This window comes from Heteronotia binoei, chromosome 12, assembly GCF_032191835.1.
Source record: "Heteronotia binoei isolate CCM8104 ecotype False Entrance Well chromosome 12, APGP_CSIRO_Hbin_v1, whole genome shotgun sequence".
NCBI lineage: Eukaryota > Metazoa > Chordata > Lepidosauria > Squamata > Gekkonidae > Heteronotia > Heteronotia binoei.
In genome coordinates this window covers 73,570,312-73,595,223 of record NC_083234.1, presented here as the reverse complement: position 1 = coordinate 73,595,223, position 24,912 = coordinate 73,570,312, and the positions used below count along the sequence as shown (strand labels likewise).

The window sequence follows — 24,912 nt, the reverse complement described above, 5'->3', positions numbered from 1 at the left end:
ACTCCGGCTTTTTAGAATGTCTTCGGCATATTGGATTTCTTGATGTGGGGATCTGCACCGCCCCGGCTTGGCCTCGCTCTGAGGATCTCTCGGGTGGGGCCAGCTGCTGTGGCAACTGTGAGTGGGGCAGAAAGGCACCCTGCACGTGCTCAGAGGAACGGGACTACTGGCTCGAAGTCTCCGGGCTGACTTGTGGCCCTCAATCCGGCCGCAGGTTTTCTAGTGGAAGTGGAAAAGCGCTGTTTTGGAAAGAGAAAGAGGGCATGCCGGGGACTGCAGGAGGAGGAAGGCGGGAGACGAAGGCAAAGGATCAAATTCCCTCGCCTTAACCCCAAGCTCGGGCCCTCCCCCTTGGCTCTCGCCCCTCCCCAGCCCCGATCACTCTCTCCCTTCCCCCCGCCCCCCCTAACTTTGCAACCTCTCCAACATGAGCGCGGCTGGAGTTGCGCTTCTGGCGCGCTGCGCCCTCTTTGGGGTCCTTGGGTGCGCCCGGGGGGTCTCCTCCGCGCCCGGAGAGGACAAGGCGGCGGCGGCGGCGGCGGCGGCGGCGGGGAGGGAGGGGGCCCCAGCCGGGCAGCCGCCGCCGCCACCGCCAGAGCTCCCCACCGTGGTGCTAGCCATCCTGGCCCGCAACGCCCAGCACTCCCTGCCTTATTACCTGGGGGCCCTGGAGCGCCTGGATTACCCCAAAGAGCGCATCTCCATCTGGTAAGGGGGGCCCGCCCGTCCCCGATGAATCTCCCCTATCCCTGATCCCTGGGGTCGGCTTGGGAGGGGAGGAGGAGCCCTGGAAGAATGGCTTTCCAGTGGGGGTGGGGGGGAAGAGGGGGCTGAAACCTAGGCCTGAGTTTGGGGCTGTGTCTGGTTTGGGGGTACATATGGCACACCCGGAACCCATTTTCACTATCTTTTAGTGGATTCTTTTTTTCCCTAATGGCAAACTCGAATGATGTTTACATGTTAAAAAGTAAATGAGGTGGACAAGGACATCGCTGTCCAATGGATTTCTCTTTTTAGCCATATTGACGTACTCAAATAGGGATAGTGGCTGTTTATCTCATTACGGATACTTAAACCCATCTTCCACTGTATTTTAATGTATTTTACATCTAATGGCAAACTATATGTTACATGTTAAAAGGTAAATTAGTTGGACGGGGAAAACTTCTGAGAAAGAAATGCCCTCATTTTGACCCAGTCTTACAACAATAGAGCGATTAGCAGACATTCTCACATTTTGACATGTTTCCGTTTGATTGGTTTCTCACGCTCCTGCTACCCAGATCAAAGGTTTGCTCAAGTTGTTAATTTTACTATTCTGTCATTGGACTTTACATTTGGACCATTTTGCATTCTAAGCGACTGCCTGCCAGCTCTATGTAGCTCTGCTCACTGTACCTGATTCCTTGTCTGAAGAAGTGTGCTTGGAGCACACGAAAGCTTATGTTCTGAATGAAACTTTGTTGGTCTTAAAGGTGAAACTTGACTCCTGCTTTGTTCTGTATAGCATTTGTGTGTGTTGGGGTAACTGGGAGACCCTGACTGTCGTGTGGAGTTACCAGGATAGACTATCAACAGGGGATTTGGGGGGGGGGGGAAGGTGTTAGATCCAGGTTAAAAAATTCCTGGAGATTTGGGGATGGAATCTGGGAAGGCCCGGGACCTCAGCGGGGTACAATGCCATGAAGTTCCCTCTCCAAAACTTCCATTTTCTCTGGGGAACTGTCTGGAGATGAGCTGTGATTCCAGGGGATCTCCAGGTCCCGCCTGGAGGATGGCATCTTACTAATGTAGGGGTGTCTCCATCCCCTTGTTTAGGGATCTAGCTATGGGAGCTTTGAATCTCTGAGCTTTATCCCGGAATAAAACTTTGCATTCTCCAAAGTACATGTGGACTCAAAGATTTCAGGTTTTCATGGCTGGTAACATCATTAGGGTTTGTAGAATCTTTCGGGCTCAAGTGCCGTGTTCTACTGGAGAAAGTTTTTCTTCCAGATGTTTCGTTCTCGGCTGCGGAGAACATCCTCAGTGGCGGAGCAGGCGCTCTGGAGCAGCCGGAGCAGGCGCTCTGACCTTCTTGGCTGCTGTGCATTGAGTGAGGCCAGGGCTGCTGGAGAGCTGCTATTTCTAGGTTGGAGGGGGTGTGGTGAAAGGGCAATAGGTTTGTGGATGTGCCCATTGTTTGGTGGGGCTTCCTGGAAGGGTAGTGCTAAGGAAACTGGCTGTTGAATGTGACCATTGTTCTGTGTTAATCGCTGGGAGGGTTGGAAGGGGTGTGAAGAAAAGGAAGATGGTTGTTGACAGTACTGATTGTTCTGTGGAATGTACTGGTTGTTCTGTGAATTTCTGCAATTTATAGTCTGTATGGTGTTTTGCAGAGCTGGATACCAAGATTGGTGGATGGAAATGCCTTCTTCCTTTCTGTTAAAGTTGTGCTGGTGTTTGTAAATCTCAATATACATGTGGACTGCTGCTTTCTTTTGCTGCTACAGACTGGGGCTGCTGAAATAATAAAATTTTCGCCATCGTTGCGACTCACTTTTGGTGACCCTAGAACAAAGCTGGAGTCCGGTAGCACCTTTCAGACCAACAAAGTTTTATTGAGAACGTAAGCTTTGGGGTGCATGCACGCTTTGTCAGATGGAAGCTGACGTTCTCAATAAAACTTTGTTGGTCTGAAAGGTGCTACCGGACTCCAGCTTGGTTCTGTTGCTTCAGTCCAACACGGCTGCCCACCTGGATCTATCTTATGGTGACCCTATAAGGTTTTTATGACACGAGACCTTAGGTGTTTTCACACGGTGACCCTTTGCAAGTGGATTTTGCCATTCTTACTTAGTAAAAATCCAGTTGCAAAGCATGTTGTTTAGTGCAGCGGTCCCCAACCTTTGTGGCACCAGGGACCGGTTTTGTGGAAGACAATTTTTCCGTGGTGTGGTGGTTACGTGAGCGGACTCTGGGATCTGGGAGAACCAGGTTTGATTTCCCACTCTTCCATTTCAGCTGCTGGAATGGCTTTGGCTCACCCATAGCTCTTGCAGATTAACCTTGAAAGGGTAGCGTCTGGGGAGAGCTCTCTCAGCCCCAACCACCTCACAGGGTGTCTGTTGTGGGGGAGGAAGGGAAAGGAGATTGTGAGCCACTCTGAGACTCTGTCCTTGAAAGGGCAGCTACTGTAAGAGCTCTCTCAGCCCCACCCACCTCACAGGGTGTCCGTTGTGGGGGAGGAAGGGAAAGGAGATTGTGAGCCACTCTGAGACTCTGTCCTTGAAAGGGCAGCTACTGTAAGAGCTCTCTCAGCCCCACCCACCTCACAGGGTGTCCGTTGTGGGGGAGGAAGGGAAAGGAGATTGTGAGCCACTCTGAGACTCTGTCCTTGAAAGGGCAGCTACTGTAAGAGCTCTCTCAGCCCCACCCACCTCACAGGGTGTCTGTTGTGGGGGAGGAAGGGAAAGGAGATTGTGAGCCGCTCTGAGATTCAGAGTGGAGGGCAGGATATAAATCCAATTTCTTCCTCTTCTATTGTAATATATAATGAAATAATTATATAACTCATGGCCCGGTTGCTAACAGGCCACGAACCGGCACCTGTCTGCAGACCAGGGGTTGGGGACCGCTGGTTTAGTGTGTGTGAATGCACCCATTCATAGGAAGTTTCCATTGCCTGCCACCGCATAGTAGCCCTGCTATTCCTTGGTAGTCTCCCATTCAAATACGAACCAGGGCTCCACAATTTGGCAAGATCAGGCTAGCCTGGGTGCTCCAGGTCAGCACCTCCTGCAATAACCCTGTAGAATAGTCTGCGGCATGAAACATTGGGATCTCTGTCCATATTACAATCAGGGTCTGTTGGCAGTGCAAGTGTGGGAATGCCTGTTGAGAAGCCCCATAAACTCTCTTTCTAAACTCTGGAACAGGGGTGGCCAGACTGTGGCTTGGGAGCGACATGTGGCTCTTTCACAAATATTGTGTGGCTGTCGAAGCCCCAACCGCCCCATCGGCTGACTTGGAGAAGGCATTTGTCTCTTTAAATCTCTTGGAGAATTGCATTTAAAGTTAAAGTTGCTTTCTTTCCACCTCGCCACCTTGCCCCATCTATTTGCCTCCCTCCCTCCCTCCCTCCCTCCCTTCCTTCCTTCCTTCCTTCCTTCCTTCCTGCCTGCCTGCCTGCCTGCCTGCCTGCTTCTAAACACCTGACATTCATGCTTTATGGCCCTCAGACATCTGATGTTTATTCTATGTGGCTCTTATGTTAAGCAAGTTTGGCCACCCCTGCTCTGGAATATGGGAATGTGTAATTGAGAACTCTGTGAGCAAGGCTGGCCCCAGACTGTCTGGCAGCCTAGGCAAGGCTAACTTCTGGCACACACCCCCCCCACTGATAACATCACTGAGTCACAGTGCCTCCCCAACTCAGTACCCCCACAAGGCCGGCGCCCTAGGCAGTCCCCTAGTTTTCTTAGGGGCAGGGCTGGCCCCATGTGGGAGGGTCTGGGTGAAAGTCTGGGGTACTTTGAGCTAGCTGATCTGTGCCTACCTGATTCAAGGATGACCTGTTCAGTATCCCTATGAGCGTGCTTTTTCATCCTTTCCGTGCTGATTGGTTGTGGGTGTCAAGTTTAGGCGTACTTGAGAGTTCGTCTAAAAGTGCGATTTTTGGAGAAGAGAGTGCTGTGTTTTGCTGGGGGAGCTGCATTGCCTGTAAAATCGTTACAAACTTTTGTGATATGTCTTTGGAACGTAAGGGACCTCCAGCTTGGCAGCTGAGTTGGCAGCAATCCTTCTGGATGCAGAACAGGATCTCATCAAAATGACTTTTGTTTTCTCTTTAACGTGCTCCTTTCCCCGAATCAAAATGTTCTCTTGTAAACATGAGGCCTACCATACAACACAGTGGGTTGTGTGGCCTGAGGGTTTTTTTTTTTTTGTTATAGTGACCACTCTATTTAGGGGCCATTTCATAGGAAAAGAGGTGCTGGAGCTCATTAGCACATCACTGACATCACTGGAAGGTGGACTAAATTATATCAGCTCCGCATCTCCCTTAAAATGCTTCTTGAATTAGAATTGTCATCATAAAACCTTATTCCCATTATACTTTTTAAAATTACTTCTTCCTATGTGGCCACAGGGGCATGATGTAGGTTTTATATGTTTTGGTTCTTTTCCCAGTTTTTGTGGGGGGGAAATTAGAAAGTTTGTCAAAATTCTGACATGGGGGTTTGAACATGAGCCCAGAAGCAAATTTTTTTTGGGGGGGGGGAGGGAGAAAGAAAGTAGAATAAAATTTAGAGGTTCTGAATATCTGCTCCTGTGAGCTCGTGCCCAAATTGAGGCCTGACTGTACTGATCCTCAGGTATAGAAACGCCAACTAATTCTGATCAGACCTTTTAAGGAAGCCAACTGGGTCAACATGCCAGGCTAGCAAAGTTTTTGAACTAATGCTAAACTCTTCTTTGGGGTGACCAGGGCTTTTTCTGTAGAAAAAGCCCAGCAGGGACTTATTTGCATATTAGCCCACACCCCCTGATGCCACCATTATTCCACACAGGGCTTTTAAATAGAAAAGGCCCAGCAGGAACTCATTTGCATGTTAGGCCGCACCCCTGATGCCACTATTATTCCACATAGGGCCTTTAAATAGAGAAGGCCCAGCAGGAATGCATTTGCATGTTAGGCCACACCCCCTGATGCCACCATTATTCCACACAGGGCTTTTAAATAGAAAAGGCCCAGCAGGGACTCATTTGCATGTTAGGCTACACCCCCTGACACCAAGCCAGCCAGAACTCCGTTCCTGTGCTGCATTCCTGCTCAAAAAAAGCTCTGGGGGTGACAGATGGAGGGGTGAGCTTTGGGGATGGCATTCCACAACCAGAGAGTTGTCCCTGTCGCCCTGCAAGATTCCCCCTCCCTTCCAAGGGTGCCAGCTCTCCAAGATCTCTCTTCCTACCCGTGTTCATCTCCAGAGAGATTCAGGGATTTCCCTTTCTCCCCTGTTCCAATACTTACTCCTCGAAGGCGTGTTTTACAGTCTTTTTCTATTAGCTTGTAGGAAACCTTACTCCAGTAGTATAAATCGTTTTTAAAGAGAGCGTGAACGAATTTCCATCTGTCTTGCAGATGAATCCAGGCCACGGTTGGCAGGATCTGAGATCCCAGCTCTGCTATTTCGTCTGGTGTTTATTAGATGGTTTCTGCCCTTCCTTTCCCTGCTTTCTTCTCTCCTTTTTTAGAAGATTCCCCCCTCCCCCTCCCCCCGACTGTGATGTTTTTTTGGACGCACTGTGCCTGGCTTGTCAGAAATGGTTGAAAAGAGCAAGAATGATATTTGTTTTGTTGACCTTAATTGTAGATTGAGCAGGGATGTAAGATTAGGGACTTGGCAGAGAACGGCTGAACTGTGAGGTATAATGGTTAGAGATGGTGGGGGGAGACCCTGGTTCGAAATGCCACTCCTGGGTCCAGACCGGCACTTTTGGCTCACAGACGGATTAAAAAAATCAAGTTCAGACGTGCTCATTTTAGGAACTGGTAGCAGATTCTTTTGCTGCATGCTGTCGGCCTTTACGGGCGTCTGAACATGGGAGTGCACAAGCAAGGCAGATTGGCGGTGTGAACCCGCCAATCCATTCTAGGCGCTCATTGGTATTCTTTTTTTTAAAAAAAAGAAAACCGACCTAGGTACACAGGCGCATGAGCACACCACAACTAAAAATATAAGGAAAAAAAGAAACCCCAAATCACACTACAGGGATGGTGCGTGACAACTTTCTGACTGCACCAAAGGGCCTCCTGGGCAAGATACAGGCGTTTTGTGGACAGGGCCGGCCCGCCCACTAGGCAACAGGGCATTTGCCTAGGGTTCAGCCTCCCACCCCCTAGGCAAATCCCTGTTTTCCTCCTCCACACTCCTTTCACAATTTTAAGGCCCAGGAAAGGGGCGGTAAAGCGCCGCGCTCCTGGGCCCTTTAAAGGCTGCCCCCGCCAATCAGGTGATTGGCGGGAAAAACCACGCTGGAGGCTGGCAGCTCCTATGCCCCTCTGACGCACTCACGATCAGCTCTGGGGGCAGCAGCGGTGAGCAACCTGCTGAAAGAGCAGTGCCGCCCTTGCCTCCTCCCCACTTCCTTCCCAGGCCTAGGAAGGAAGTGAGGAGGAGGTAGCAGCGGTGATGCAGAAGGAAGCAAGAGAGGGAAAAGGAAGCAGATGACTGCCAGTTGCTTGGAAGCCTGAGAGGAGACCTCCAGCGGCCTGATTTGGCCCCCAGGCTGCATGTTTGACACCCCTGTGGGTGTGGGATTCAGAAGGGTGGGTGGTATAATTGAACAAACACCAGAAGCCCGGTGGGGGGCTTTACCTGCACTCGATTGTTACAGCACCAGGTCAGAACTCTGATCGCCAGGTGGGGGGCATAAAGTAGTCTGATTTCTTCAAGCCACTTCCCCCCACACAGCATGCTGAAGGAGGGCAAGAGACTTGGTCAGTGGGAAGCATTAGAGCCCTCCACTGCCTTGCTTTCCTTTCCACCGCACTGTTGGCCAACAGGACTCGCAGAAATGCAACAGATTTGCTACTGCTGGCGGGGGGGTGGATGGGAACCATTTTATTTTATTTAAAAACCTATAACATTTGGGTTGTTGTAGATTTTCTGGGCTGTGTGGCCGTGGTCTTGGCATTGTGAGACCTAACGTTTCGCCAGCAACTGTGACTGGCATGCTCAGAGGTGTAACCCAGAAAACTGGAGTTCTCTCTGGGTCAAATTGAGAAGAAGTCGGTAGGCAGGTAATTTCTATCTACTCAGGCAGGTGGGGTAGGGCTGAGTCATTATCTTGTGGGAGCTTCCTGGGCCGTGACATGCTAATGGAGGAGCTTAGCTTGAGGATGCCAGTCACAGTTGCTGGTGAAACGTCAGGTCTCACAATGTCAAGGCCATGGCCACGGCCAGAAAAACGACAACAACCAATGGACTCCAGCTGTGAAAGCCTTCGACAACCGATAACATTTGATTGAATAAGTTTCAGAGTTACAATGGTGGCAAATCATGTAACAAAAACATGCATGAAATTATGTACATCGACTAAAATGTAACCAAATAGATAAGTACATAAATCAATGTAACGCCAAAAGTGCAGAAGATACATGAGAGCGATAGATTAACCTGACGAAAAATTATCCAAAGAAGGTGACCATTTAACTAATAGGGTGGCCCTCTGGAGAGGCTGCCTCCTACAAGAAATTTTATCTGCCTCCCTCAGCCTCCATTTAGAGGCAAAAAGCCATTTTAATCTGCACAACCAATCCAATCAGCACAATCAAGCCGGTTTGGTGTAGTGGTTAAGTGTGCGGACTCTTATCTGGGAGAACTGGGCTTCATTCCACCCTCCTCCACTTGCTCCTGCTGGAATGGCCTTGGGTTAGCTATAGCTATCACAGGAGCTATGCTTGAAAGGGCAGCTGCTGTGAGAGCCCTCTCAGCCCCACCCAACTCACAGGGGGGAGAAGATATAGAAGAAGAAGAAGATATTGGATTTATATCCCGCCCTCCACTCCGAAGAGTCTCAGAGCGGCTCACCATCTCCTTTACCTTCCTCGCCCACAACAGACACCCTGTGAGGTGGGTGGGGCTGGAGAGGGCTCTCACAGCAGCTGCCCTTTCAAGGACAACCTCTGCCAGAGCTATGGCTGACCCAAGGTCATTCCAGCAGCTGCAAGTGGAGGAGTGGGGAGAGCTATGGCTGACCCACTACACCTAACCATTACACCAAACTGGCTAATAGGAGATTGTAAGCCGCTCCGAGTCTCTGATGCAGAGAGAAGGGTGGGGTATAAATCTGCAGTTGTCTTCTTCTTCTCTCCAGTGACCAATCAGAAGCCCTGCTGGGCAGGAGCCTCATCTGGCCATGCTCGCTTTTAAATACACTGGGCAGGCACCAGGAAAGGTACCAGTGGGTACCCCTGCTTTGGACGCTCAGTTATCCTTATGAACATAGGAATCTAATTTCTACTAAGTCAGGCTAGGCTGGGTTCATTGTTTCCTGCCCTGGCAGACAGCAGCTCTCCAGGGTCTCAAGCAGAGAAAGCTCTTTCTCAGACTTGCTGCCGGAGGTGATTTAAACTGGATATGCTGGGAATGGAGCCTGTAGTATCCTGCTGTGCCAGGGCCCCTGTCCTTAGAAAGCAGACGTCCCAGCGCATGCAGATTTTGTTTTCTGCAAAAAGCCCAGGCCACAAAGCTATAAATATAACCAGAGATGATGTGGTGGCCATTTGGAAAAGGAGCGTGTCATTTCAAGCAATTGACCAGGGAGAGAAAAGGACCAAAGACTGTAATTGCAGAAGTTCTAGCCTGGTGTTTAGAGAAATGTGCAGAGCTACTGCAGCTGAATGAGGATGCGTTTCCTTCCAGATTAGATGTGTTTGTAGCGTTAGAAGCCAGCCTTGCCAATAACTCCATAAAAGTCCTAATGAATATGGACTTTTACTAGTCTGGCTCTGCTATGCAATGCACTGGGTTGCAGATTTGATGATGGTCTTGACTTGATTCCTGGAAAGGCACCGCTTCTCAGTGGTACAGCATAAGCTTTGCATGAGGAAGATCTCAGACTCAATCCCTGGCATCTCCAGTTAACGGATCTTGGGGAACAGGTGTTGGGTAAGACCCATCTCTGCCTGAAGCCATAAAGACAAGATAAAGCTAGACTGAAAGATTGTCTGGTTTGTTTTAAGGCAGCCTCGTCTGTTCATAGGTTGTAGAATACAGCTTTCTTTGGAGAGGAGCAGTCAGAGAGCGTGTGCCTCCTTGCATCCAGAAGATCCAGCTTCATAGTTTTCCTTTCTCTTTGGTTGTCTTAATCATAAATGTTCCATGTGTGTGGTGTAACCAGGAGATCCTACGATTGTCTGGCAGACAGAGGTTCTAGCTCTTTAGCATTATCCAGAGTGCACCATGAGAAGGCAAGCTAGGATTGCAGAAGAAGAAGAACTGCCGATTTATACCCCACCCTTTTCTCTGAATCAGAGACTCAGAGCATCTTACAACCCCCTATATCTTCTCCCCCCCCCCACAACAGATACCCTGTGAGGTGGGTGGGGCTGAGAGAGCTCTCACAGATGCTGCCCTTTCAAGGACAACTCCTGGGAGAGCTATGGCTGACCCAAGGCCATTCCAGCAGCTGCAAGTGGAGGAGTGGGGAATCAAACCTGGTTCTCCCAGATAAGAGTCCACGCACTTAACCACTACACCAAACTGGCTCTCAGCCAGCATGGTTAAGAGTGGCGGACTCTAACCTAGAGAACTGGGTTTGATTCTGCACTCCTCCGTATGAAGTCAGCTGGGATCTTGGGTCAGTCATTGCTCTCTCAGAGCAATCTCAGTCCCAAAAAATAAGTCTAGCTCGCCACCTAGTGGTGCATAATGCTGAAAGAGCTAGAGCTTAAGGCTGCCAGACAATCTTAGGATCTCCTGGCTTGTACTACAGACAATGCCATGTTGTTGTTGTTGTTTTAATCATAGAGACAAGAACTGCCATTTCAAAAGAAGAACAGACCCTCTTTGGGTTCCAGAAACAATTCTTCCTTATCAGATGAGTGACTATTCAGATGTCTAGTCAAAGGCATTTTCTGCAGAAGCCAGCCTGGTGTAGTGGTTACAGCCCTGGAGATCCAGGCTCAAATCTCCTCTGCATCATGGAAGCTCACTGTGTGACCTTAGGACAGTCCTTTTCTCTAAACCTCTCCTACCTTGCAGGGCTGGTGTTGTGATGATAAAAACAGAGCAGAAAATGATGTCATAAGCTGCACTGGGGAGAAAAGTGGGGTATAACGGTCTACCTAAATAAAATACAGGCAGTTGGTGCTGAATTCTCTACCTATTAGATCACACCAGCACAAAATAGGAACCAAAGACTGATGTTGACACTCAGGGCTTTTCTTGTAGAAAAACACAGCAGGGACGGAATTAAAGAGGGTGGTGCAGGGTTCCCCCATAGTTTCATAGCTCTTGTTGGAGCTGTATTTACTAACTTTGATGTCAAGGCAAAGAGAGATGCATAATGATACAAATGGTGGTTGGTGATTTATATGGAACATGTATGTTCCCTTCTCCCACTGCTGTCAAAAAACAATTCCCTAACCTTTCCCTATGCTGGTCTTATGGGGACTGTTATTTCCAGCTTTTGTTTTTTTTAAAAGTTGCTTTCTAGCATAGTCGTGTTGTAAAGTGCATTCATATGTATTTTATCTTTCTGTACAAAGTACACACACAGCTTTATTAAAACTCTTAATACTTTGCACAGAAAGATAAAATACATATGAATGCACTATACAACACGACCATGCTAGAAAGCAACTTAAAAAAAAACATCTCTGCCCTTGAGGTCACTCTTAGCTGTTGCTGTAGCCTTTTGAGTTCCTAACAAAAATGATGGGCGTGCAAAAGAAAGCCGTGTTACATGTAACATGTAATTATCTTACAGAATTTGCTGTAAGATGTTGTGATGATCGCTCACTTAGATGGTTTTAATGGGGATTTGCCTTAGTCATAGAAGATAGATCCAGTTGCTACAAGCCCACACAGCTGGAAATGGAACTTCCATGTTTGCAGGTGTTATACCTCTGAACAGTGTTTCCTCTAAGCCATGGAGTCTTGTGAGCAAAAATTCTACTTTGTGAGCTACTGGCATTAAAGTTGTGAGCCACTGGCATTACAGTTGTGAGCTACTGCATAAATTAGTTTGCTCTGGGGCTATTTTTTCCTGAGCTAAGACAAAAATGTGTGAGGTGGAGGCCAAAAATCTATGAGCTAGCTCACACAGACTCAGCTTAGAGGGAACACTGCCTCTGAATACCTGTTAATGGAGAGCAACAATCCAGCCAGTAAGGGGCAGGAGTTCCATGCCCTGTTTGTATTGTAGACCTGCTGAAGACAAAGTGGTTGGACAGTGTGGAAAACAGGAGGCGGGATCGATCCAGGGCCCAATCCAGGGCTCTCCTCCGGTTCTTATGTCTTTTGGGTAAGATTGAGCAACAGAGAGTAACTGGCTTCTGGTTTGCACCAGGTGTGCGACGGATCACAATGTGGACAACACGACAGAAATACTCCGGGAATGGCTCACTGCAGTGGAGAGACACTACCGACGCATTGAGTGGCAGGCAGAGGATGAGGCCAGGTGAGGCTGGAAGACTGGGGGAAGCCTTACTGAATCCCGTAAGAAATGCTTTTTCTAAGTGTAGATGCAGAACAGAAGGAAGATCATATAGGCAGGGCTTTTTTGTAGCAGGAACTCCTTTGTATATTAGGCTACACCCCCTGGTGTAGCTAATCCTCCAAGAGCTAAAGGTAAAGCTAGTCCCCTGTTCAAGCACCAGTCATTTTCGACTCTGGGGTGATGTTGCTTTCCCAACGTTTTCACGGCAGACTTTTTACAGGGTGGTTTGCCATTGCCTTCCCCAGTCATCTACACTTTCCCCCCCAGCAAGCTGGGTACTCATTTGACCGAACTCAGAAGGATAGAAGGCTGAGTCAACCTGGAGCCGGCTACCTGAACCAGCTTTCGCTGGGATCGAACTCAGGTCGTGAGCAGAGGACTCCGACTGCAGTACTGCAGTACTGCTGTTAATACAGGGCCTACCATGAGGATTGGCTACATCCGGGGTATGTGGCCTAATATGCAAAAGAGCTCCTGCTAGAATTCCATCCCTGTAGCCAATCTTCCAAGAGTTTACAGGGCTCTTAGTACAGGGCCTACTGTAAGCTCCAGGAGGACTGGCTACATCAGGGGTGTGTGGCCTAAGATGCAAAGGAGTTTCTGCTGCAAAAAAAGCCCTGCCTATAGAACAGCCAGTGTGGTTGAACGGGATCAACAAACAAAAAATCCTTGTGTGAGAGACAGGATGTCAGGAACCTTACCGATAAGGATCCGAGACATCACAGGAGACGACTCTCCGAGATAAATTGCAATAACTTTTCAAAGTAAATTGGTTACTGCTGATGTGATTGCAGTTACGATCGCAGAGTTCCCAATAGGATAAACCTTCACCATTTTCCACTGTTGCTTGTCCCTTATAGCTCTTACGCTGACGAACTTGGGCCCAAGCATTGGAGTAATGAGCGCTTTGAGCATGTCATGAGGCTGAAACAGGGAGCTCTGAATTTTGCCCGGGCTGAGAGGGCTGATTATATCTTGGTAAGACAGTTCAGAAATTGGAGACATGGTGGGTGGGAGAGGGGAAGATATCCTGTACTTTCTTCTTGGCACCCTGTCTACTGGAACACACTTTGTTTTCATCTGGCCTGTTGGAACTTTGAACCACTGTTCAGACATTTTTTCTTAGAATACCTTAGCTTAGTCCAAACAATGATGCTGGCAATCTGGGTTCTCGTGTGGGTCTGGGTTCTCAGTCTGGGTCCGCACGTTTAATGTGGATGATTTGGAGAAAGGAGTGCCTTTTGTGTACCGAGTTCGTTACAAGGTGCTGGTTATTACCTTTAAAGCCCTATATGGCCGAGGACCTGCCTACCTTAGGGACCGCCTCTCTCCATATGTTCCCCAGAGAGCACTGAGATCTAGTTCCCAAAATCTTCTATGAATCCCTGGACCAAGGGAGGCCAGACTGAAAACAAAGAGGGAGCAGGCCTTCTCTACAATGGCTCCCCAATGGTGGAATCAACTACCAGAGGAGGTGTGAGCCCTGCGAGACCTAAATCAGTTCCGCAGGGCTTGCAAAACCATCCTCTGCCAACTTGCGTTTAAGATGGAACCCGGGTAATGACACCTAGCCATCCTATACATATATCGAACTGTAGCACTTTAATATGCAGCCTATAATATTTTAATTGTTTATTTAACTTAATTTGAATGTAATTTAACTATATTTTAATTGTCTTTTATAGTACTGATTGTATTTTATTGTAATCATGGTGTATACCATGTCCTGTGAGCCGCCCTGAGCCCGCCTCGGCGGGGGAGGGCGGGATATAAGAATAAATTTATTATTATTATTATTTTGAAACACATCTATATCAAACCTGGGAGGTGTGTCATTGTTTTCCTATGCAGCGCAAGAGAAATCACCATTGGACATTGACCACAGTCTTGGATATTGTTGGAAGTCTTCTATATGGACTTCTACCATTAAAAACACAATTCTAGCTGTACTATGACTTTGGGACATGTAAATTTGTATGACTAGGTGCATAAACGTGTGTCTGTAATACATAATACATTATTTACTAATCATTCATACAGTGTTGTTCTTCTGTACTTGCCAACCTCCAGGTGGGGCCTGGAGATCTCTTGGAATTACCGTTGATCTCCAGACCCCAGAGATCAGCTCCCCTGGAGAAAATGGCCGCTTTGGAGGACAGACTTGATGGCATTTGAACCTGCTGAAGCTCCTCCCTTCCCCAAATCCTACCGGCTCAAAATCCTGTCTTCCAAAGGCTGCACCTCCAAATCTCTAGGAATTTCCCAGTATGGAGTTGGCAACGTTGTCCTTCTACCTCACCAGGCAACTGATCTTCCTCTCCTGGGATAGCCATTTTCCGACTCCCAAAACCATTTAGTGAGGTTTCCTGTCTGCCTAGATGTTTTTCCTTGGAAGGGTGTGCGGTACCTCCCGGCCTCCCTCAGCCAGGCCTAGTTTCCAAAGATGACTTCCGTTGAGGTGATCTGTGTTTTTCTTAATTCCTTCTCTAGTTCACCGACACGGATAGCATCCTGACCAACAACCAGACGCTGAAGTTCCTCATGGCGCAAAACAAATCTGTTATTGCCCCCATGTTGGATTCCCAAACGTACTACTCCAACTTCTGGTGTGGGATCACTCCTCAGGTAAGGTACTTGGAAGAGCTCTGCGTTTTATTTATTTATTCACATTATTTGTAGCAGGGGTGGCCAAACTGTGGCTCGGGAGCTACTTGCAACTCTTTCATACAAATTGTGTGGCTTTCGAAGCCCCCACTGCCGTGTCAGCTGGCATGAAGAAGGCATTTCTCTTTTAAGAGAAATGAGAGCCAGTTTGGTGTAGTGGTTAAGTATGCAGATTCTTATCTGAGAGAACTGAGTTTAATTCCCCACTCCTCCACCTGCAGCTGCTGGAATGGCCTTGGGTCAGCCATAGCTCTGGCAGAGGTTGTCCTTGAAAGGGCAGCTTCTGGGAGAGCTCTCTCAGCCCCACCCACCTCACAGGGTGTCTGTTGTGGGGGGCGGGGAAGGTCAAGGAGATTGTGACCGCTTTGAGACTCTGAGATTCAGAGTATAGGGCGGGATATAAATCCAGTATCTTCTTCTAAAATCACTTCTCCAAGCCAAGTCAGCCAGCAACTTGGAGAATGCATTTAAAGTTGCTTTTTTCCATCTCTCCCTCCTTCCTTCCTCTCCATCTTTTATGCACGCCACAGGGTTATTATCGCAGGACGGCGGACTATTTTCCCACCAAGAACCGACAGCGTGTTGGATGCTTCCCGGTCCCGATGGTCTACGCTGCCTTCTTGATCAACCTCCGGAAGGGCGAGACGGCTAAAGTGGCCTTTTACCCTCCCCATCCCAGCTATACCTGGCCATTTGATGACATCATTGTCTTCGCCTATTCCTGTCAAGTCGCAGGTGAGATCAGCAGGGAGCAGTTAATGGTGCTGATTGTAAACTTTTGGGCATTGAACGTAGGAAGCCGCCTTGTATTGAATCAGAACCTTGGCTTATCAAAGTCAATATTGTCTACTCGGATGGGCAGCAATTCTCTGGGGTCTTAAGCAAAGGCTTTTCCCCTGTATTTCTGGGCACAACTCTTGACCTTCAAAGCCCTGTATCAGGGGTGGCCAAACTTGCTTAATGTTAGAGCCACATAGAATAAATGTCAGATATTTTGAGAGCTGCAAGACATGAATGTCAGATGTTTGAGAGCCACAAAATACAAATGTCAAATGTTTGAAAGACAGGAAGAAAGGAAGGAAGGAAGGAAGGAAGGAAGGAAGGAAGGAAGGAAGGAAGGAAGGAAGGAAGGAAGGAAGGAAGGAAGGCAGGAAGGAAGGAAAATAGATGGGGGGAGGGAGGAGGGAGGGAGGGAGAGGTGGAAAGAAAGCAACTAACTAAATGCATTCTCTAAGCCACCAGGTGTGGGTATACAGTTCTGGGCAGGAGTGGAATTCTAGCAGGAGCTCCTTTGCATATTAGGCCACATCCCCCTGATGTAGCCAATCCTCCAAGAGCTTACAAGTCTATTTTTTGTAAAGTCTTGGAGGATTGGCTACGTGAGAGGGGTGCGGCCTAATATACAAAGGAGCTCCTGCTAGAATTCCACCCCTGGTTCTGGGTATACAGTTCTGATCTGGGAAAACAGAGGACCAGTGGGGCTGTATTATGGATATCAGAGTGAGATGCTAGAGTTTCTTAGGTAGGGAATCTACATTGCCTGTGTAGGGCCTGTGATTCTTTTGTGTTTCATGCACAGGAGTCCAGATATACTTGAATAACCAGGAGCACTTTGGCTACATCAATGTCCCTGTGAAGTCGCATCAGACACTGGAGGATGAAAGCATCAACTTTGTGCACCTTATTCTGGAGGCCATGGGTAAGTATCAACTCCCCCCCCCCCACACACACACATACATACCAAACACTTTTGTGGTCTCTTGGTGGGTGAGAAAGAGATCAAAATTATTTCTGGCTGAGATCCTGGTCTGGGTACAATATCCACTTTTTTAAAGCTTTTCCCTGCTTTGGGGGGAATCCAGCGTTGCCAGCTTTCAAAAATCCGAGAAGGTATTCAAGCTGTAACCTTTAATGCAGTCCTTGTTTAGTGCCTTACTAAATTGTAATTTGTGATGCTGCTGCTTCAGCCACTGAACTCGTCTGAGACGGGTTAGTCCAGGGGTGTCAAACATGTGGCCCGGGGGCTGAATCAGGCCCCCGGAGGGCTCCTATCAGGCCCCGAACAACTGGCTCTTGTGTGCTTCCTTCACCCTCTCTCTTGCTTCCTTCTGCATCTCAGCTTGCTTTACATGGCTTGCTCAATCGCACAGGAGCTACACAGCAAAACCTCGATTTTCTACATTGATTGAGGCTCCTCCCCACCCCCCCTGGTCCCCTGGGGAGGGAGGGAAAGAGCCAGAGATCCTTTGCCCAGTTTCCTGGATCCCATGGGAGAAATACAAAGAAAGCACTTTGAAGACCAACAAGTGGTAATATTTTAAGCATGTTTTATTTTGAGTTAAAAAAAATCTTTAGTCGTGTTTGTGTGTGTTCTTTAAAAAGTTTATATTTGTGCTACCTAATCTTAAATAGGTACACACATGGCCCGGCCCGACACGGCCCAGCCCGGCCCAACAAGGTCTAATTTATGTCAGATCCGGCCCTCATAACAAATGAGTTTGACACCCCTGGGTTAGTCCAACTGAAAGGGTTTGCACATATCTACATTTGGCGAAAATATTTGAGCCAGCCATTATGCCACAGGTTTCCTTGGCTTCCTTGTGGCATGATGGCCAAAGAGAGTTTAGGCCCAAGACATTTTAGTGTCATTTTCCTCTGCCTAGTCCTTGGAAGATTTGATCCTCTCGGTGCATTTCAGGATCTCGCATAATTTGGTATTGCATACAGGAAATGTCAGAGGGAGAGAGTGACTGCTTTCAGGTTTTGTTTTTTAAAAAGAATATAAATTCGTGTCCCTCATGGCTGTAAAGCTAAATTTAGAAACGCGTGAGCTGTGCCTTGCCAAATCCTCTAACTCTGAGGATTAAGCAGAATATTTTTGGTGGACAGACTTTTCCAACCCCAGCACAACTCATCCCCCACCCCTCAAACCACCAGATGCAGAATACATTATGGAAAATAAGCACATATGTCCAGCTTTGCTTGGACAGGCTTTCTTGGCACATGATTCAGGATTTTTGTTAAAGCGCAGAACATGTATACCTTGCATTTTCCTCAGTCCCGCGCATTGTGTGTGTCTCTTGCAGTGGACGGCCCCCCTATGGCCCCCTCGAAGCATGTTTACCTCCCCCCCAAGCGCCTGAGCAAAATCGGGTTTGATGAGGTAAGAACCTTGGGGAGCGTGGAGCGAACGAAGTGCGTGTTTTGCGCGATGGTGACGCAGAGGCAGGCCATGGCAAACCACCTCTGGACATCTCTCGTCTTGAAAACCCCGTGTCAAGTACTGCACCGTCTTCATTAATGATGAGCTCTATGTTTGTTTAATTACAGAAAACGTTATTCATTTAACAAAGCTTTTTCAGGCCCCGTGGCACAGAGTGGTAAAGCAGCAGTACTGCAGTACTGTGGTCTGAACTCTCTGCTCACGACCTGAGTTCGATCCTGGTGAAAGCTGGTTCAGGTAGCCGGCCCAAGGTTGACTCAGCCTTCCATCCTTCCGAGGTCAGTCAAATGAGTCCCCAGCTTGCTGGGGGGAAAGTGTAAAAGACTGGGGAAGGCAATGGCAAACCACCCCATAAAAAGTCTGCTGTGAAAACGTCGTGAAAGCGACATCACCCCAGAGTCAGAAACGACTGGTGATTGCACAGGGGACCTTTCTTTTTCCTTTCCTTCAGGCAAGATTTTGTCTTGGTAGGACTGAAGAGCCAAGGATAAGCAATCAAATATATAGGTTGGTTCAGACCGGTGTTCCCTCTAAGCTGAAGAACAAAGTAGGAGTCCAGTAGTACCTTTAAGACCAACAAAGTTTTATTCCGAATGTAAGCTTTCGTATGCATGCACACTTCTTCAGATGAGGAGATGGGGTACAGTGAGCTGAAATACATATAGCTGATGGGTTAAGAGTGTAAACTGATACAAAGGATCAAATGGCAAAATAGCGTAATAAATTGGAAGACCATTTGGTCTGGATAGCATTTGAGTGAGAAACCAATAAAAGGTAATAAAAGTTGCCTGTTAATTGCTCTTGCTACAAGCCTTGGTAAAACAAAAGGACATGCATTTCCTAGTGACGTTCTTATCCACCTAATTTACTTTTTTAACGTGTAACATATATTATAAACATAATCCTGTACATTATAAACATCATTCTAGTTTGCCATTAGAAAAAAAGAATACATTAGAATATAGTGAAAATGGGTTAAGTCTATGTAATGAGATAAACAGCCAGTATCCCTTATTTGAGCATGTCAATACAAAAATATTATTCTGGTACACTATTCTAAAAGAGAAATATATTGGAATACTGTGGATATATGGCTATACTCAGTGAGAGTGGGTTTAGCATATGTAATAAGATAAAAAACCAAAGCCATCTTTTTGCTTTCGTTTCAGATTTTCCTCATCAACTTGGCACGGCGTCCGGACCGGCGGCACCTCATGCTGAATGCCCTCTCTGAGCTGGAGATGGAGCCCCTGCTGGTAAATGCTGTGGATGGAAGGTGATGCGAGGCTTTTGACTGGATTTTTTAATATATATACATACATTTCCATAGGAGCAAGGGTGGCCAAACTGTGGCTTTGAGAGCCACATGTGGCTCTTTCGCACACATTGTGTGGCTCTTGAAGCGCCCACCACCCCATCAGCCAGCTTGGAGAAGGAATTTCTCTCTTTAAATCACTTCTCCAAGCCAAGCCAGCCAGTGGCATGAAGAATGCACTAGAAGTTAAAGTTGCTTTCTTTCCACCTATTTCTCCCTCCTCCCCATCTATTTTCCTTCCTCCCCTCCCCTCCTCCCTCTCTCCCTTCCCTCCTTTCAGCTCTCAAACATCTGACTTCATGTCTTGTGGCTCTCAAACATCTGACATTTGTTCTATGTGGCTCTTACATAAAGCAGGTTTGGCCACCCCTACATAGGAGAAAGACTGGAATAAACATGCACTGTAAATGTCCAAAAATATTCAAGTATTTCAAGGTGGTAGATGTACACCTCCCCTTATCCATATTATCTTCACAACAACTCTGTGAGGTAGGTTTGGCCAAGAGAGAATGACTGGCCCAAGGTCTCCCAGTAAGTTTGCTTTACCTAGAACACGGCCAGTGTACGTGGTCAGTCTGGGAGGCTGTTGTAAGAGGGAGTAGTGGCTATCAGCAGGGCTGTCCCTAGACTGTCTGGCACCCCAGGCAAAGATAACTTCTGGTACCGCCCCCCCCGCACTGATAAGATCACCAAGTCACATGGGTTTCCCCCCCTAATTTGGCGACCTCTGAAGGCTGGCGCCCTAGGCAATTCCCTAGTTTGCCTAGTGTCAGGACTGGTTCTGGCTATGAGATTTATTTTATTTATTCGCTAAATTTATAAATTACTGTCTAGCTGTGACTCTCAAGGCAGTTTATAACAGCTGATGAAGGGGCTTCAGAGTATGGTTGCCATGCCAACTCCAGGTTGGGAACATTCCTGGAGTTTGAGGAGAGGTGGACGCTGGGGGAAGTGAGGTTTGGGGAGGGGAGGGATCTCATGGGAGTACAGTGCCATGGAGCTCACACTCCTGAGCAGCCATTTTCTCCAGGGGAACTAATCTCTGTAATCTGGGGCTCAGTTGTAATTTTGGAAGAATTCTATAAGAACATAAGAGAAGCCATGTTGGATCAGGCCAATGGCCCCTCCAGTCCAACACTCTGTGTCACATAAGAACATAAGAGAAGCCATGTTGGATCGGGCCAATGGCCCATCCAGTCCAACACTCTGTGTCACATAAGAACATAAGAGAAGCCCTGTTGGATCAGGCCAGTGGCCCATCCAGTCCAACACTCTGTGTCACATAAGAACATAAGAGAAGCCATGCTGGATCAGGCCAGTGGCCCCTCCAGTCCAACACTCTGTGTCACATAAGAGAAGCCATGTTGGATCAGGTCAATGGCCCATCCAGTCCAACACTCTGTGTCACACAGTGGCCAAAAAAACCAAGTGCCATCAGGAGGTCCATCAGCAGGGCCAGGACATTAGAAGTCCTACCACTGTTGTCCCTACCAAGCTCCCAGTTCCAGTCCCAAACTGAAGGCTGGCAAGGATCCCCTGAGAGACATGAATTCATAGGAGATTTTTAATAAGGGAAGTTCACCCTCTCTAATGATAGCCATTCACTACCACACAATTTGTGCCCTTGGGTCAGTCATAATTCTTTCAGAGCTGTTCTGCTCAAGAGCAGTTTCTGTCAGAGCTCTCTCAGCCCCACCTGCTTCACAGGGTGTCTGTTATGTGGAGTACTCCAGAGCCAGTGTCATCATGGAATGAGCTTTTGCCGTCTAGGCCCTACTCTTAGAGAGCCAGTTTGGTGTAGTGGTTAGGTGTGCGGACTCTTATCTGGGAGAACCGGGTTTGATTCCCCATTCCTCCACTTGCACCTGCTAGCATGGCCTTGGGTCAGCCATAGCTATTACAGGAGTTATCCTTGAAAGGGCAGCTGCTCTGAGAGCCCTCTCAGCCCCCCACACAGGGTGTGTGTTGCGGGGGAAGAAGATAAAGGAGATTGTAAGCCGCTCTGAGTCTCTGATTCAGAGAGAAGGGTGGGGTATAAATCTGCAGTCTTCTTCTTCTCTGTTGGGTGCATCGGACACTGTGCTTGGATGGTTCTTTCATGTAATGTGCAGTGTTGCTAACCCCCACCATCTCTTCTTCCTCAGCGCCTTGAACAGCAGCGATATCAAGAAATTGGGCGTGGACCTGCTTCCCGGATATTACGATCCCTTCTCAGGCAGGACGCTTACGAAGGGAGAGGTTGGCTGCTTTCTGAGCCACCATTATGTATGGAAAGAGGTAAAAGCTGCGGCAGAGTTCGAAGGAAATGCAGAAAAGGGACAGGGTTTGTTGACCTGGGAGGAGGGGGCCCAGAGAGAATTTGATTTTGTGTCCTCAGATGATAATGATTCTTGGCATTTATTTAGTGCCTTCAGTCATCAGAATGCCTCACAACAGGATTCACAGCAATCCACATAACAGCCCTGTATGGTAGGCCTGTATTATTGCCCCATATCACAGATGGGAAAACTGAGGCTAAGTGGCTAGTTTCACAATGAAAATGATGTGTCCTTTCACCTCTCCTCTTGAAGGGCTTTGGAATTTCTTCGCAAGGGGCTTTCCTGCTTCTTATTTTTAGCTTATGTTTTCCCTGCGTCCTTTCCTCTCACTTTTTTTTTTTTGAGAGGTATCGTGATTAAGTGTGCAGACTCTAATCTGGGAGAACCAGGTTTGATACCCCACCCTTCCACATGCAACTGCTGGAGTGACCTTGGGTCAGTCATAACTCTCTCAGAGTTATTCCGCTCAGGAGCAGTTTCTGTCAGAGCTCTCTCAGCCCTGCCAGCCTCACAGGGTGTCTGTTGTGGGGAGAAGAAGGGAAAGGAAATTGTAAAGATGCTCTGAGACTCCGAGTGAAGGGTGGGGTGTACATTTAATCTCTTCTTCCTTTTCTTCTCTTTTATTGATTTTGGCCCTGAAATGATTTGGCTTACCCCCTGATTTCCCCATGTATTCTTGTGCTCTGTAGACAAGTAGGTTCATCTTTTTTTAAAAAGGCATTAAAATATCAATACATCAGTATACCATGGTAATGATAGTTTAAGAAGAAGAAGAATTGCAGATTTATACTCCACCCTTCTCTCTGAATCAGAGACTCAGAGGAGTGGCTCACAATCTCCTTTATCTTCCTCCCTCCCAACAGACACCCTGTGAGGTGGGTGGGGCTGAGAGGGCTCCCACAGCAGCTGCCCTTTCAAGGACAACTCCTATGAGAGTTATGGCTGACCCAAGGCTATTCCAGCAGCTGCAAGTGGAGGAGTGGGGAATCAAGCCCGGTTCTCCCAGATAAGAGTCCGCACACTTAACCACTACACCAAACTGGCTCTTGTGTGTTAAGTGTTAATTGGCTGCGCTCGTGAGAAACAGACCATTGAGAAGAACTGCCACCTTCCGCAAGACTCTGTACCAGTAGGGCAGCCCCCTCTGGGTTGGGAGATTCTTGGAGATTTTAGGGGTAGAGCCTGGGTTGGGTGGGGCTTGGGAATGGGAGAGACCTCTTCTTGGCATGAAGCAGGTGTCACTGGAGTGTGTGGGGGGGAGGTATTTGTGAGTTTCCTGCATTGTGCAGGCGGTTGGACTAGATGACCCTGGGGATCCCTTCCAGCTCTATGATTCTATGAAACTTAACAGGAAGAAGATGAAGATGACGACATTGGATTTATATTCTGCCCTCCACCCTGAATCTGAGTGGCTCACAATCTCCTTTACCTTCCTCCCCTACTACAGACACCCTGTGAGGTGGGTGGAGCTGAGAGAGCACCCCCAGAAGCTGCCCTTTCAAGGACAACCTCTGCCAGAGCTATGGCTGACCCAAGGCCGTTCCAGCAGCTGCAAGTGGAGGATTGGGGAATCAAGCCCAGTTCTCCCAGATAAGAGTCCGCACACTTAACCACTACACCAAACTGGCTCTCTTAAGCAGGTTACCTGAATTCCCAGTTTTAACTTTTGAAAATGTAAATCTCTAGGTCATTCCTTTGTGGAGCTGCGCCTAGAGAATTACTTTTTAAAAAAATGAAAACTGGGATTTCAGTCAGCCAGCCAAACCTAGCACTGCAATAGATCAATATATTGATATTCTAGTGCTTTTTAAAAAAAAATGCAGCCATAACTTCAATGCACCCCCGCACAAAAAATCAAAAGGAGGGGGTGCTGTGATGTTACAGATGATGACAACACCCTCCCTTGAAAATTCTGATTATATAAGGCACATGCAAGAAAATTACTCACTCAAGAACTGTGAAAACATTGAGGGAGGGCAGATGTGCAGAAGAACCATTCCCAAACCGATTCCAGTGCTTTTAGATCAACTGCCAAGATCAGGGCTTTTCTGTAGCAGGAACTCATTTGCATATTAGGCTACACACCCCTGATGTAGCCAATCCTCCAAGAGCTTACAGGGCTCTTCTTACAGGGCCTACTGTAAGCTCTTGGAGGATTGGCTACATCAGGAGTGTGTGGCCTAATATGCAAAAGAGTTCCTGCTACAAAAACAAGCCCTGGCCAAGATAATCAGAAGTAAGTCGAATGTGTAGAAAAGCCAAGCCCAAGGACTAATACTATAACAGCCAGTGGAAATTCTTGTGGGGTGGAATTCTGGCTTCAGATTTGAGGTGCTCTGGGCGAGATCTCTGAGCCTGCTGTTGAGATCCACGCGCTTTGTGTCTTTCCAGATTGTGGAGCGAGGGCTGGACAAGTCAGTAGTGCTGGAGGACGACGTTCGCTTTCAACCGTATTTCAAAAAGCGGCTGCTGAGGCTGATGAGTGACCTGGAGCAGGCCCAGCTGGACTGGGACTTGATGTATGTAGGGGGGACAAGGCGGAGGGGCCCGTTTCAGCTGCGCTGTCTACGCTGATGGCAGGGAGAGAGACAGTGATGGGTGCCGTCATGCCGAGATGACTTGCAAAGCGTCTTATCCCATGTTGGGGCATAGCAGGGCAATCCTCAGCAGAGTTATACTTTTCTAGGTCTATTAGAGTCAGTAGGCTTAGGAGGGCATAATAGTGTGTAGGATTGTGCTATTGGCAGGGCTTTTTTGGTAGCAGGAACTCCTTTGCATATTAGGCCACACATCCCTGGTGTAGCCAATTCTCCTGGAGCTTACAGTAGGCCCTGCACTAAGAGCCCTGTAAGCTCTCGGAGGATCGGCTACATCAGGGGTGTGTGGCCTAATATACAACGGAGTTCGTGTTACAAAAAAAAAAAGCTCTGGTTTTGGCCCAGTAGCCTAACCAAAGTTGCTGTGGTTCTACAAGGTCTGGGACAAAATTCTTCCCCAGCGCAAATTGTTGGAGATCCGTTTCCATTGGAGATGTCAGGGATTGATCCTGGGAAACGTTGCATGCAAAATACATGCTCTGCTAATGGGCTATAGCAGGGGTGGCCAACGGTAGCTCTCCAGATGTTTTTGGCCTACAACTTCCATCAGCCCCAGCCATTGGCCATGCTGGCTGGAGCTGATGG

The 24,912-nt window shown here is 47.9% G+C and overlaps 1 protein-coding gene across 1 annotated transcript in view; it reads left to right on the top strand.

The window, feature by feature from the left end:
- Positions 1-413: 413 nt before the first annotated feature.
- CERCAM (cerebral endothelial cell adhesion molecule) overlaps positions 414-24,912 on the top strand; it is a 41,889-nt gene continuing 17,390 nt past the window's right edge. The window contains exons 1-10 of the mRNA XM_060251369.1: positions 414-708; positions 12,061-12,171; positions 13,071-13,188; positions 14,701-14,835; positions 15,405-15,609; positions 16,454-16,573; positions 17,961-18,037; positions 19,267-19,373; positions 21,557-21,689; positions 24,122-24,249. Coding sequence (XP_060107352.1) covers positions 428-708; positions 12,061-12,171; positions 13,071-13,188; positions 14,701-14,835; positions 15,405-15,609; positions 16,454-16,573; positions 17,961-18,037; positions 19,267-19,373; positions 21,557-21,689; positions 24,122-24,249 — 1,415 coding nt within the window. The 5' untranslated portion in view covers positions 414-427. The remainder of the gene's footprint in view (positions 709-12,060; positions 12,172-13,070; positions 13,189-14,700; positions 14,836-15,404; positions 15,610-16,453; positions 16,574-17,960; positions 18,038-19,266; positions 19,374-21,556; positions 21,690-24,121; positions 24,250-24,912) is intronic.